Source organism: Pelophylax lessonae (genome assembly GCF_965119305.1).
Source record: "Pelophylax lessonae genome assembly, chromosome: 8".
In the NCBI taxonomy this organism is placed as follows: domain Eukaryota; kingdom Metazoa; phylum Chordata; class Amphibia; order Anura; family Ranidae; genus Pelophylax; species Pelophylax lessonae.
The window spans coordinates 192434806-192448821 of record NC_138775.1 but is presented as its reverse complement, the minus strand read 5'-3'; the positions used below and the strand labels follow the sequence as shown (position 1 = coordinate 192448821).

Genomic DNA, 14016 nt, shown 5'->3' with positions numbered 1-14016 from the left:
GGCACAGAGAATGCTGATAGAGGTGTTCCTCAATGTGGTTCTTCTCCTACATTGTCCTATGTTGAAGGCATGTTGTTGACCAGATTGTGTTGCTACTAAAGCATGAACCTAGGAACCTGACCTGTCTGGCATGGGTGATCACAAGATTGACTAAAAATAAATACAATCCTTGTATGTAAAACCGTTTCAATACACTCTCACCTGCCACTTTTTTAGGTACACACTGCTAGTACCGGGTTGGACCATTTACGGTACCTTTAGAAGCGCCTTAATTCTTCCTGGCATAGATTCAACAAAGTGTTGGAAACATTCTTCAGAGGTTTTGACATATTGACATGATGACATCACACAGTTGCTGCACATTTCCAAATTCTGACCCTACCATTTGATTGTTGCAGCTGAAAATCTAGACTTATCAGACCAAGTAGGGTTTTTCCAATCTTCTATTGTTCAATTTTAGTGAGCCTATGTGCATTGCAGCCTCAGTTTCCTGTTCCCAGCTGACAGGAGTGGCACCTAGTTGGTCTTCTGCTGCTGTATCCCATCTGACTCGAACAAGTCTACCCATCCTCATCTGACATCAACAAGGCATTTTCTTCTGCACAACTGCCTCTCACTGGATATTTTCAGGCCATTTTCTGTAAACCCTAGAGATGGTTGTACGTAAAAATCTTAGTAGATCAGCAGTTTTTGAAATACTCAGACCAGCCCGTTTGGCCCCAACAACCATGCCACTTTCAAAGTCATTTAAATCCCCTTTTATCCCCATTCTGATGCTTGTTCCCCATTCTGATGTTTGAACTTCAGCAAGTCATCTTCACCACGTCTTGATGCCTAAGTGCATTGAGTTGCTGCCATGTGATTGGCTAATTAGCAGTTTGTTTTACCAAGTAACTAAACAGGTGTACCTATTAAAGTGGCCGGTGAGTGTATATTTGAACTTCACATTTCCCTGCTTGCCTGGAGTTCAGGATTAGTAACATGGATTTGCAGAGATTTCTAAAACTACCCATAGATGCCTTAGCATTAGGGAAATGTCATACTGCTTTCAATAGGGAGTAGGAGTACTTGTAAAAGGCTTTCGCCCTTTTTTTTCCCCACTAACAACATCTACTAAGCATTCAAAATTACTCTGGATTAGTACAGCCAAATCCTAGATACCTGGCCATCGAATGACGTTGGTACGCTTATCTATCCTAGAAACACTGTTTGTTTTGCTGATGTACACAAAGTCAACAGAATGCGTTTGGTGGCGTGCTTTTCTCCTTCATTCATTCGTAAAAAGAGCTTAAGCTATTAAAACAAATCAAAAAAACATTCATTTTCTTTGGCAGTTAAGGCGCTAAAAATCTGGTTACGGCCTAAATCACTCCAAATACATAAAAGACTGACTCCTAATCACAATAACAAAAAACGCATGAACTCTAATCAACTGACCCATACAATTCTGCATTACCATTTTATTTTTCCTTCATTGTTACAGATGCTGCTCTATCTAATGACCTGTAGCAGTTTACAGGTATAATTCAGCATGTATATACAGAACTAAGAGATCTTTACCCTGCCCAATACAAACAAAGACATGGCAATGAATACATCCCATGAGCATTACCACCACCAAACATTATTTCAGTTTTAGGTAGTTGCTGGGGAGTTAGGTCATCTGACATTTTATTTTATCTCTTGCAGACTCTATAGCAGAGATATTTGTGCTGAGTTTCTGAGTCTGTATATGTCCTATGGCCACTGTGAAGGATTCTCACCCTACCTTTTGAATTTATTAGACTAGGTTCCCATCTAGCCATTTTGTGAGTGCCGTGTTTGCCTGGGCACAGCAGCCCATTCATTTGAATAGGCCGCTGTACCTGCACCTTTTTAAATTGCAGTCGCACTGAAACCGCATGGTGCTCTTGCACCAAGTGGTTTAATGCATCCAAAATTAGCAGAGTTGCTCCTGCCAGCTAAGATTTAAGCCCTGTACACACGCACCGATTGTCGGCCGAACGATCGGCCGTCTTTTGTCCAGTGCTGTCGTGTTGGTTGAAAAGTGCTCAAGACTGCACACGAATTTTGTCGGCCAACAACAACCAACTTCAGAAGTGATGTCATGTGATGGTTAACTTTCCGTGTGTTTTTTCTTCTCTGAGCATGCCCAGTCTTGCTCATCTGGCTTTTGTCGGCTGAAATCTGTACTGACTGACGAACAATCGGCCGTTCTTTGTTGGCCAACAAAAATTTTATAGCCTGCACACCAGATTTTGTTCGGCCGAAAAGTCGCAGTCGGTTGTCGGAAGCATCATACTAACAAGCCGAAAATCGGCCGATCGGACGTTGGCCGAATATTTACGGCCGACAATCGGTACGTGTGTACGGGCCTTTAGCTGCTAAAAAGCAGTGCATTTTACCTGTGGGGGTTGTATGCTGAAACATGCAACAGTGGGTAGGAACAACAAGGTGGACATGAAAATTGTTACAAAATATAGTAGAAAGATATTAGTTCTGGAGAATCAAAGACATACAAGAAGCTAGGGGTTGACCCAGCCCATCAAGTTCCACCTACAAATAACAGGCTCATTTTTGGGTGAATGGCAAACATTTATCACTGCTCATGAAAAGTGGGAAAATAGGTAAGTCATGGGCTGGGCATTTGCAACGTGGACAATGACCACCTCAATTGACTGTTTTCCCAAAATCTTCTGCAGTGCCTTTAACTGCTTGGTTACTAGCTCCTACCCGAATTGTGTGTTTTTGGGCCACTATCATCTAAAATAAAATGGATGAACCCTTTTCCAAGAACATGCAACTTTTCATATTTATTACATCTGCTCTTGTTTTAGCAATTCTACCTTACAAAAACAAGTATTTGAAGAAAATGCATTACATGACTCTTCTAAGACATCTTGGCAATTCCGTTAAGTGCAAAATGGCATTTCTAGGATGAACAATGTCCCCAAGAATCCTACCCACAAGTGCCATTGCTCAGCTCAGATTAAAGGTTTTTGATTCATAACAGCTGATGATGACTCAGGTACTTGGATGTGCTGCCAATGACTGAACAGAATACATACTTAATTCTTCACAAGAACATTTCATTCCTGGTGTTACAAGGCTCAATACTGAAATTCACACTACATTGCAGGCTATGATGACACCACCATTATTCTTAAAGCGGAGCTCTATTCATATTTGATTTTTACAGTAAACCCCAATGCTCCTATGCTTTTTAATTTATTATATTGAACCTTTATGTTTTCATGCTCCATTCTTTCTATTGTATTAGCTTTTGTACCAAGAAACCCCTTCAACTGCTTGTTATTAAAGCCTGGATGACTACTCATTTCTACATTGCTGCAAAGCCAAAGCAGATTGTTTTTCCTACTTAAAGCCCGAGGAATGCAATTATGTATCACACAAAACACTTGTGTGGGTACTACTAAGGCCCCTTTCAAACTTGTGTGGCTTGTCCTGCGACTTGGGACTGTAAAGTCGCATGACAAGTAGTTTCCCATGATTTCCAATGAGTTCCATTCATATCTTCAAAGTAGTCCCTGCACTACTTTGGTCCGACTTTGATGCGACTTGACGTCTATTAACCTCAAGATTACACAGGCATTGCTTCATGTTGCGACAAAGTTGCGTGACTTTCAGGTCATACAAGTGTGAAAGGGGCTTTAATAAACTAAAACTGTTACACTCCTTACATTAGATGGGCTTGTTAACTTCCAAGTCCCCCTAGTAAGCATGGATTAAAAGGAAAGGACAGTAGTCACTAGTAGGATGGTTTTCTGTATTCACATTTCACATTGTATTAGAGCACGAATACCATTCTAAAAATAAAAGCCTGTTTTGGGAAGTTTATTACTGCATGTATTTTATACATGTACAGTACTGTGCAAAAGTCTTAGGCGCATGTGAAAAAATGCTGTCAACTAGGAATGCGTTCATAGAAGTGTTAATAGTTTATTTTTATCAATTAACAAAATGGAAAGTAAATGATCATAAGAGAAATACAAATCAAATCAATGTTTGGTGTGACCACCCTTTGCCTTCAAAACAGCATTAATTCTGGGTACACTTGAACACAGTTTTTGAAAAAACTCAGCTAGTAGACTATTCTAAACATCTTGGAGAAATTAAAGCGGAGTTCCGGCCTCAAATACCTTTTTTAACTAAAAATACCCCTATAATACTAATCCATCGCCCTTTACAGAATCGCTATTCTCATACTTACAAGGTTTACAGTATTGGATTTTAGTCAAAATCTTACTTTTAAAAACACTGTCTGAGCGCGGCCATCTTGGATGTGGGCATCTGAAGCCGCAGTGTAATCTGCTGTATCCTTCTTCCTGATTCCAGGGAGTGTTCTGGGAGTTCTTCTTGATTCCAGCCTCCTGGGAGTGATGACAAACAGCTCCCAGGATGCAATGCAAAGGCGGAAGTGATGTCGGTGGCTGCGGCCACAGAGGGGGGAGAAGGAGGAAGTACAATCAAAAATGACCTGAAAATAAGGTAAGGGACCCCCGAAACAAATTGAAAATGCCCAATTGTTTATCAGCATAGTGAGCACTCCAGGAATCACTAAAGTTGCAAAATAGGCCGGAACTCTGCTTTAACCACAGATCTTCTGGGGATGTAGGCTGCCTCAAGTCCTTCTGTCTCCTCACGTAATCCCAGACAGATTCGATGATGTTGAGATTAGGGCTCTGTGGGAGCCAAACCATCACTGTGTGCAAGTGTAGTACATTTAGGAGAATTAAAGAATTGACACTGTTTTGAAGGCTCTCTCTTCTGTTCATTTACTTTCCATTTTGTTAATTGATAACAATAAACTATTAACACTTCTATTTCGGAAAGCATTCTAAATTTAAAGAACTTTTTCACACCTGCCTAAAACTTTTGCACAGTACTGTATGTATGGGTGTCTGTGATCCACATAAACTGTGTCCATGGCACCACCCCAAAACCACAATAACAGAACAGGTAGAAGATGTAGTTAAAGGAGTATCTGAAGACAAATATGTAGGCTATCTTTGCTAACCCTCTTATTAAAATGTTTGGTCAGGCAGTGTACTGGGTATAGAACCATTAACAGGGTGTTTTAACAATGAAGACTATAAAAAAAATAAGGGTTCCCAAAAGTTACTTTGATCAGTTGTCTTCATCATGGTTCTAACTTGCATTAAAAGGCTGTAACTTGGTTACCCAGGATTTTATACTGAGAGCTGATCAATTACTGGGTTACATTTTCCGCATTGTTATTAATAACCAGGCCCTCAGACTGTCCATAATGGTGTGTGCCGTACATCCTCCAGTGTAATACAATTTTCCCCAGTGCACTCTCGATAACTCTCACAGTAGCCGAGAGGTCTCCAGTATCCTGTCCCAGTGTAAAGTGATGCTTAGCAGAGATTCAGGATGTAGCCACAGCAGTATACAGTGGACAATCCCTTAGGGTTTTTATGTCATTACTAGAATGTGTGTGCTTTCATCTGAAGCCTTACATGGCTCACATCAGGCAGCATATAATGTGATTAGAGGGTGTTTACTGTGTTGTGAAATGCACAGTGATTGAATTTCTGTCTTGGCCCAAAGAGAAAACAAGCTTATCACTAAAAATACACACCCAAATTTATTCTATATTTCTATATGTGAGGAAAATATAAAGTATGCATTCTGTATTACTATCTTTACAGCGCTAAACACGTGATATTTGGTTGACTATAGGATTATTCCTAAAAGATTTGAAAAGATATTTAACTGATAAGGAAGCTGAGACAAATTTGTTTTTTTTACCCGTTTTACCCCAACACCCTGAGCTAATGTAGCCCACCTTCTCCACCTATAGCACTACGCTCACTGAGAATTTTGTGTTCAGTTTCCTTACCCTTGAAAGGGTCAGTCCACCCAATATTGATAGTCCAGTTTTTTTTTTTTGTAGATGCTGGAGAGTTAAGTGACCCAACTGTATGCTTATATCTCTTAGGAACACCAATGGTGTGTTTGATGCTTCAGTTCCCAGGTCTACATACAGAAGATGGCCATTATGAGAACTTCCACTCTACCCACTAAAATCATAATTTTCTGGTGGATATTCGTAGAAAATGGTTGTTTATTGTGAAGCCTGTACCAGGCGCAGTAGTAACTGTCTCAAGTAGGCAAAAACCCAACAAGGACTGGAATGTAGAGAGAGATCTAGAAGCTGCTATCCCCATGAGACTCTGGAAGGTGTGCATCATGACTCAGCCCACCAGATGCCACCTATAACAGGAATATTTCTTGAAGGGGGACTTACCCAATAAAATACCTATCCTGTATTGCCATCCATACTCCTCTCCTTGAATTTTTACAAGTAATGGTCTCGCATAAAAGATCAGTCAATGAGAAAAACAATTATTTAATGTCTTTAATTGACATGACTCCAGATAAAAATAAATAAATAAATTAAATAATGTAGCTAAATAAATGGCATATATTGCCATACACACCTACATACATGTACACACACAAATGTGTTGAGATATTTGCATAGAGTATTTATTGCCGTTATAAAGTCTCATGTATGCCATGGGCACCAAATGCTTGTACTTTCCATGAATGCTATAATAAAAAGCTCTCTATTGTGCCTATCTCAGATCATAGAAAACTCTAGGGCCACAGACATTTAACATTCTTTCTACTGGGAGCTTAAATGCTGAGAAAGTTTAAGGAATGTTTAAAGTGTATAGAAAGGTCAAAGAATCTCAGCTGTGACTCTCCAACTAAAACAACAACCAAGCTGAACACACAGACTGGCAGACGGGCTGCTGACACAGTGGATGTCCGGTTGTTCGGATTCCAAGTCCTAAAACTTTATTCGTCCAGCTAAATCTGGTCATCAGTCCCAGTTTAGTGTAATTCCTATGATAATGGTTAATCTGACCTGCTAAGTGTCCTCTATACCTGTAAATATGAAACTAGAATGCAGTACTTGTTTTTAATGACTGCAGAGACCTCTGTCACACTGTAAAGTACAGAGTCCTCTACCAAATAACACTGAAATTAAGCCATACCCCTGTCATTTAATGTTCCACTGGGAGAATTTCAGTTGGTAGGAGCAGTTCTGACACTGGACAGCCGAATAAAAGGAGTCTTGATAATGATTTCACTAAAAGTAAATTGCATGAAATCCATATCAACGATAACATCCCTCTCAGGGGTTATGTATAATGTCTACCAACAAAAAAATGACCTTCCTTTAGTTTTGTGTACAATTTCTTCTTAATGCTTTAAAAAAAAAAAAAATACAACAAAAATGTGAAATTGTATCAAATAGGTGTATAAAACCAGGTGTGATTAGAGCCCTCACACAAACTGGCTTTTGCACAAAGCAAGTATGACTTTTTCGTCTGAAGCACACCAAAAAAGATATGCAGAATGCAATATCGAGGCTGCATGTAAGCCAATTCTAGAGCTGTTCATTAGGACTGTCTGTGTGACTTGTATCCCCTCCATACTGCAAAATCTACCTGCAGTCCCCCCTCCCCCCCGCTCTCCTTGGTAACTGTGTTAAACTTATCACTGTCACTCGACCGCCTGCTCACAATAGAGATTACTGGGTCGGTGCTTCAACAGTGATTGCATTGAACCTGCCATTGGACACCATGGACTCCCAGGTCTGCCAGAACTTCCACCAGGACTGTGAGGCCAGCCTCAACCAGCAAGTCAACGGGGAGCTGTATGCCTCCTACATGTACCTGTCTATGTCTTATTACTTTGATCATGACGATGTTGCATTGAGGAACTTTGTCAAATATGCTCTGCACCAATCCCATGAAGAACCTGAGCATGCAGAGAAACTTATGAAGATGCAGAGCCAACGTGGAGGGAGGATACTTTTGCAGGATGTGAAGAAGCCAGATCGTGATGAGTGGGGCATTGATTTCAAGGCTCTTGAATATGCTCTGCAGCTGGAGAAAAGTGTCAACCAGTCCCTCTTGGATCTGAACAAATTGGCTACAGATCTCAACGACCCTCATCTTTGTGACTTGGAAACCCATTACTTGGATGAGCAAGTGAAATCAGTAAAGGAGGTTGGTGATCATGTGACCAACCTGCACAGGATGGGAGCCCCACAAAATGGCAAGGCTGTATATCTCTTTGACAAACACACACTGGGAGAATCCCATGACTGAGCTTTGTCCTGCTTCCTGCCCTCTTTATTTGTGAAACATTTAGTTCCGTTTCTCTGCTATATTTTTGACACTAATAAAATTGGACAAGGCATTCTCTAATGGTCACGATGTCTGTTTGGATAACTGTACTCTAGGGCAGCCTTTTTAAACCAGAGTGTGTTGGCAAAATACCTAAAAATTGCCCAACAATTGTATACAAGTTGGCATGTGGATGCAACCTGCCTTTCAGTTACACAAAGCTACAGGTTTTCATTGTGCACCTTAACAACCTTCTTGCTGCCAGCATCCTAACGACCAATGACATCATCCGTTGATAAGAAGGATGTCAGTCATCTGCATAGCATCCTTGTTTGACCCTACCATGCCCCATTCCATAAGTATTGGGGTCACATTAGTTGAGTGAGGGAGAAGAGAAACATTGGAATACTAGTCAGTACCAATTTGCAAAAGTTTATTTGCTTTAGAAGAATAAATCTAATGTTTGGTTTACTGTGTGTGTGTGTGTGGATGTTGCTGCATTATGTAAAACTATTAACTACCGCTGCAGTTTTACGCTGGTATTTAACGTTTATTATCAGTGTTATGGCAGCAGATAGCTGCCATAACCCTGATATTTTCTTACACGGCCGGCGGTCCTCTTTCACATGAAAGTGGTCCCAGTGGCGGAATCACCACAGAATCACTTTTATGGGCGGCGGGAGAGGTGCCCCCCCCCCCCCCCGCAGCTTCCTGGTCGTTTTCGCCACTTACTGGAGCCGTCGGAGCGGGTAAAATGATCCGGTCCATTGCAGTCTCAGGCAGGAAGTCGAGTGAGGGCAAGATGGCCCCCACTTGACTCTATGGCCTTAGAGGACCGGAGCGACATCGTAAGTCGCTTCCGCCAAACGGTTTTAAAGGGCCCATTTTTTTTTCTTGCTTTTAAGGGTAGATGTGAGATCTGAGGTCTTCTTGACCCCAGATCTAACATTAAAGAGGACCTGTCCTGCTTTTTTCTATTACAAGATAGGTTTACATTTCTTGTAATAGGAATAAAAGTGATTAAAAAAAAACTTTTTTAAAGAAACAGTGTAAAAAAAAACAAACTAAAAAGGTAAAATAAATAAGAAAAGCAAAGGTGAACGCATATGCAAGTCGCGCCCACATACGTAATTGGTGTTCAAACCACACATGTGAGGTATTGCTGCGATCGTTAGAGCAAGAGCAATAATTCTAGCCATAGACCTCCTCTGTACCTCTGAACTGGCAACCTGTAGAAAGTTTTTAATGCGTCTCCTATGGAGATTTTTATGTACCAAAGTTTGTCGCCATTCAACGAGTGTGCGCAATTTTGAAGCATGACATGTTTGGTACTTATTTACTCGGCGTAACATTATCTTTCACAATACAGAAAAAAATTGGGCCAAATTTACTGTTTTCTTATTTTTAAATTCAAAAAGTGTATTTAAAAAAATAAATAAATTTGTAACGTTTGTAAGACCGCTGCGCAAATACGCTGTGACAAAGTATTTCAATGATCTCCATTTTATTCTCTAGGGTCTCTGCTAAAAAAAAAAAAAAAAAAATAATATATATATATATATATATATATATATATATATATATATATATATATATATAATACTGCTTTTAACTCTTAACAAGTGTCAGAAATAGGCATGGTCCTTAACCTTAAGTGGTTAAACTTGTTTTTACATTTTAGAATGGGGTGTTTTAAGACTGTCCTTATTTTGGAGGGTGCTTGGATTCAGTATTGCTTATATAGGGTTTTTCTGTTCCATGCAGAAAAATGTTTAGAGCATATACTAGGGACTAATAAAAAAACAGACCATCTAACTTTCTGTACAGTAGGATACAACTGAGTTGTGCTTGGCTATACATCAATTCTGCATCTCAGTCCTGCTTTATTAGATATAGATGAACTAGGTCAGTGAATGCCACACATACTACCCTCAGAAAATAGCCCTGACTGAAGGCCTATACTAGTAATCTGAAGTTACGTATATAAAAAACGCTTAAGTGCGGATTCCCCTCAAGCATGTATACAGATGTTACAACAGAACTTTGAAAGCCCTTTTTAGAGGAAGGATACCTCTTCAGGGCAAGATGTAGATCTTGTGTGGAGGATTTGAACATGGCTTTGTGGCAAACGTGATTAAACCTTTTTGGTCAATGTTAATTTTCTAAGGGAAGCACATATGTGGTAGTAGTGGTAAGATTTGTGTACAACCTTCAACATTTTCTGATTTAGATGTGCAAGGCTAGTTTTGATTAAAATGGGGACATTAAAACTCTGACAGAAACAGCTGGGTGGACCCTACTTCTTTAACATACTCAAAGATAAAGTGGTGGCTAATTTATTGGTATCTCTGTTGATGAGTTTGGTCGATAGGTCCTTAGATAAATAGCCTGTTTTTGCATGCTGCTATGCTAAGACCATTTTTTTTAATCAAAGCTAATAGATGTTTGCAACGACAAAAAATATGTATACTGTATACCACTGTCTACCATCAAGGATGTGATTCTAGTGACTAAAAGATAGGGCAAAGTGCAAACTTATGAACGAGACAAAGTCAGGGCCACAATGATAAACCTTAAGAAAGCTTGTGATGGTGTTTAAAGGAAACCTCTTATGTAACAAATAGGTAGACTGCCATTGCCTAACTTTACCTAAAAATGTTTATTGTGTGCCTATTATGTCAGGAGTTCAGGCTTCATATGTGGTATGCATGTTCTAGATCAGTTGCTCAAACAGTATTAGTGCCAAAGACAGCCAGGTAAGTAGGGAGGAGGAGTATAAGGAATTTAAAGAGGAATATTGAGAAGGTACCCCATTTTTCCATTGAAAATGAGATCTCTATTCACCAAGACAAGGGAAAGAATAGCAGGACACAGAGCCACTTTTACTCCTTAGAACAGTACCTGTATGGGTCAAACCCCTTGTATTTAAAATGCTTTCCATGAATCTTTATAGCTCACCTGCTCTCAGTCATTAGAGTCATCATCTTAAAGAGGAAGTAAACCCATTAATTTAACAGTTTGAAAAAACAGTTACATTTCCGGCACGTGCCGGAAATGTAACACTCCCATTGGTAGTGCTCTCAACCAAACTGTCAAACCATACAATGGCTGGTATCATAACTGATCACATATGCAGCATCATAGCAGTTGAAGATCAAACAACGGCCAAGATGGCAGCTTCCTTACTTGAAAACTATAGGACGGTTTACTTCCACTTTAAAGCGGAGTTCCGGCCATGAAAAATTTTTTTCAATAAAAATACCCCCGGGACAGTCAGGGCTAGTACATTCCACAATGGATAGCCTCTGCACTGTCCCAGGTCGCACTTACCTGCAAGAAGAAATACTTACCTTTAAAATTTCTTCTCCAGCATTGCCATCTCAGATGTGGGCAGCTGAAGCCAGCGCGATCCTCTTCCGCGTCCTCTTCTCCCAGAATGCGCCTGCACCGGCCCCGCTCGTCACTTCCGGTGCGGCGCCGCATTCCTCCACAGCTTCTGGGCATGCCCCGAAGCTGTTTAGCAGGTAATGCGGCGCCGCACCGGAAGTGACGAGTGGGGCCGGTGCCGTCGCATTGATTCCTGGGAGCGATGACGTTCAGCTCCCAGGAATCATTGCAAACCGGAAGTGACAACGCGGGCCGCGGCCGCCGAGGGAGGAAGTGGAAGAAAGGTGAGTATATTTTTCCACAATAACAAGGTAAGTAAAAAAAAAAAATCGTAACTATCCATTCCCTTTTCAGGTAACGAAAAGCAAGCGGATGGCCACAAAATCGATTATGTCGATTTTGTGGCCGGAACTCGGCTTTAAGTCCACTGCACCAGCAGCCATTCTGAAAAATCTCACACATCAGTCAAAGCAATAGCATTTTTAAAATCATCTTAATTTAAATCAGTATCATGGCTATATTTCAAAAGGACATTCCTCTATGGCAGACAATGCAGCTTTAATTTACAATTTTTTAGTGGTTGACCTCTGAAGTCTCAGGGCAAATGACATGGGAAACTGCATGAATGGTATGCTAGGTCCAACAGAGAAGAACAGATTTATATCTCTGTAAATCTTAATTAAACTCCCTTAGAAAACGTTGGAGATGGTTAGAATATTTGAACTTTGTATTGACTGCAGAAGACTGTTAAAGGGCTGAATTCCACTGCTTGGAAAAATTAAACTATTTCTATGGTTTTAGGGGGGAATGTGGAAGTCTATGAATTGGAGATACATGTATTGAACCCTGTAAAATGTTTAATGGGTAAGACATACTGCGAAGTCTAGTAAACCCACAAATAATTTTTATAAGAAAGGAGTTCAGTGAATCTAGTTACTCAGACAACACAATCAAAAATGTTAATTCTACTCCTTTTTTTTATTGGAGGGATGGCAACCACCTTAAAAAGCCTAAAAGCATAAATAAAGCAAGGACTAGATCTGACTACATTGTGGAGCTATAGTGGTTGTAGAGGATCCTGGGCTCCTAAGTTGCAGCACTTAAAGAGGAGTTCCACCTAAAGTTGACTTAAAGTCTGCTTTAAGTACTCCTGACCCCCTGACTTGCCACATTTGACATGTCATTTTTTTTTTTTAGGGGGGGCGGGTACCTAGCTTTGACACGTACCCCACTCCCACTTCTGCTTGGAGCGCCGCGGTGCCCCAAACGGAAGTTCTCCTCTCCCCCTACTCCCCGCAATCTTCTGGGACACGTCTCCTCTCCACTGAAGCCAGCTGCTGGGGAGATTACCCAGCTGGACCAGACATTCTGAGTATAGGTAAGTATATGCCTCTTCCTTTTACAGGGTAGTTAGTATAGGAGCTAGAAGGTGGGTTGGAGCGGTTTTAAGCATAGTTCGTTCTAGCCCAGACCTCTACTTTAACCCTTGCAGCCTGGGGGGGGGGGGCACTGTTGGGGTAAAAATACTGGTGGTGCTGCTCCATGTAAGCAAGGCTAAATTTAAAAGAGAAAAAATCTATTCCAAAGCCAAACATACAGTATGGTGGCAGTGAACCATTTTGGTGAGACTGTCTGTGAAATCGTTCTGTTCAGTAACATTATGCATAGCTTTAAGGCTCCCCCACCAAGCATGGTGCTCAAAGGATTTGTATATTTACAAAGTCGCATGAAAAGATGCTTCCCTGTTGTAAGGTATGTTTTTTGCACTGATACAAGTCTCTTCTGGCAGCTTCCTGAGACTTCAGGGGATAGTAGCCCTAAAAAAAGGTCCAGAATTCAAAAAGATACACCCCCATAGACGTTAAAAGAAATTCACAATAAAGTTTGGGTTTACCAAATCTTAAGCAAGACTTACTGAACCCTTGATAACCTCAGCAGGCTCACCCATCACTAATCATTAGAGGATCAGCTGCTAACAGATACCCATGCCTGAATTGAATTGAATCTGTTGCCCTCAAATTTCCACTTATCACAAGTCTCGCAGTAGTGGGTAGAGAATATGAGTTAAGCCGGCCATACACAGAGCGAGAGCAAATTTCTTTCCTACAACCACGAGTTGCAGGAAAGAATCTTGCTTGATTCCCCTATCAACACAGACAGTGTTGATGCGGGAATCCCTCCTACCAGGCCATTGTCTTCTCCTAGCGGGGGAAGTCATCCCCACTGGGAGAAGACAGTGACGGCTATAGCAGCCGCTTGCAATAATCGCAGGTAAAACACTGTATACTGGATGTACACAAGTTAATTGATCGACCAACTTGGTACATTCAGCCTGCCCATACATGGTTAGAATCTCCGCCAGTTCCTGCTGAACCAGACGAGATTCGAACAGTGTATGGCCTGACAAATTTTCTTTGAATCTAGGAGCCAGTTAAAAAAG

General features: G+C 40.8%; 2 protein-coding genes across 3 annotated transcripts in view; one reads left to right on the top strand and one right to left on the bottom strand.

The window, feature by feature from the left end:
• Positions 1–14016, bottom strand: part of BCAR3 (BCAR3 adaptor protein, NSP family member) — a 185793-nt gene that overhangs the window by 42860 nt on the left and 128917 nt on the right. The gene's annotated exons all lie outside the window — the stretch shown is intronic.
• Positions 7641–8184, top strand: LOC309561056 (ferritin heavy chain, oocyte isoform-like; the record flags this gene model as incomplete). The annotated part of the gene is made up of 1 exon (XM_082264779.1): positions 7641–8184. The coding sequence occupies one exon, from the start codon at positions 7641–7643 to the stop codon at positions 8169–8171; it is 531 nt and encodes a 176-aa protein (XP_082120905.1). The 3' UTR covers positions 8172–8184.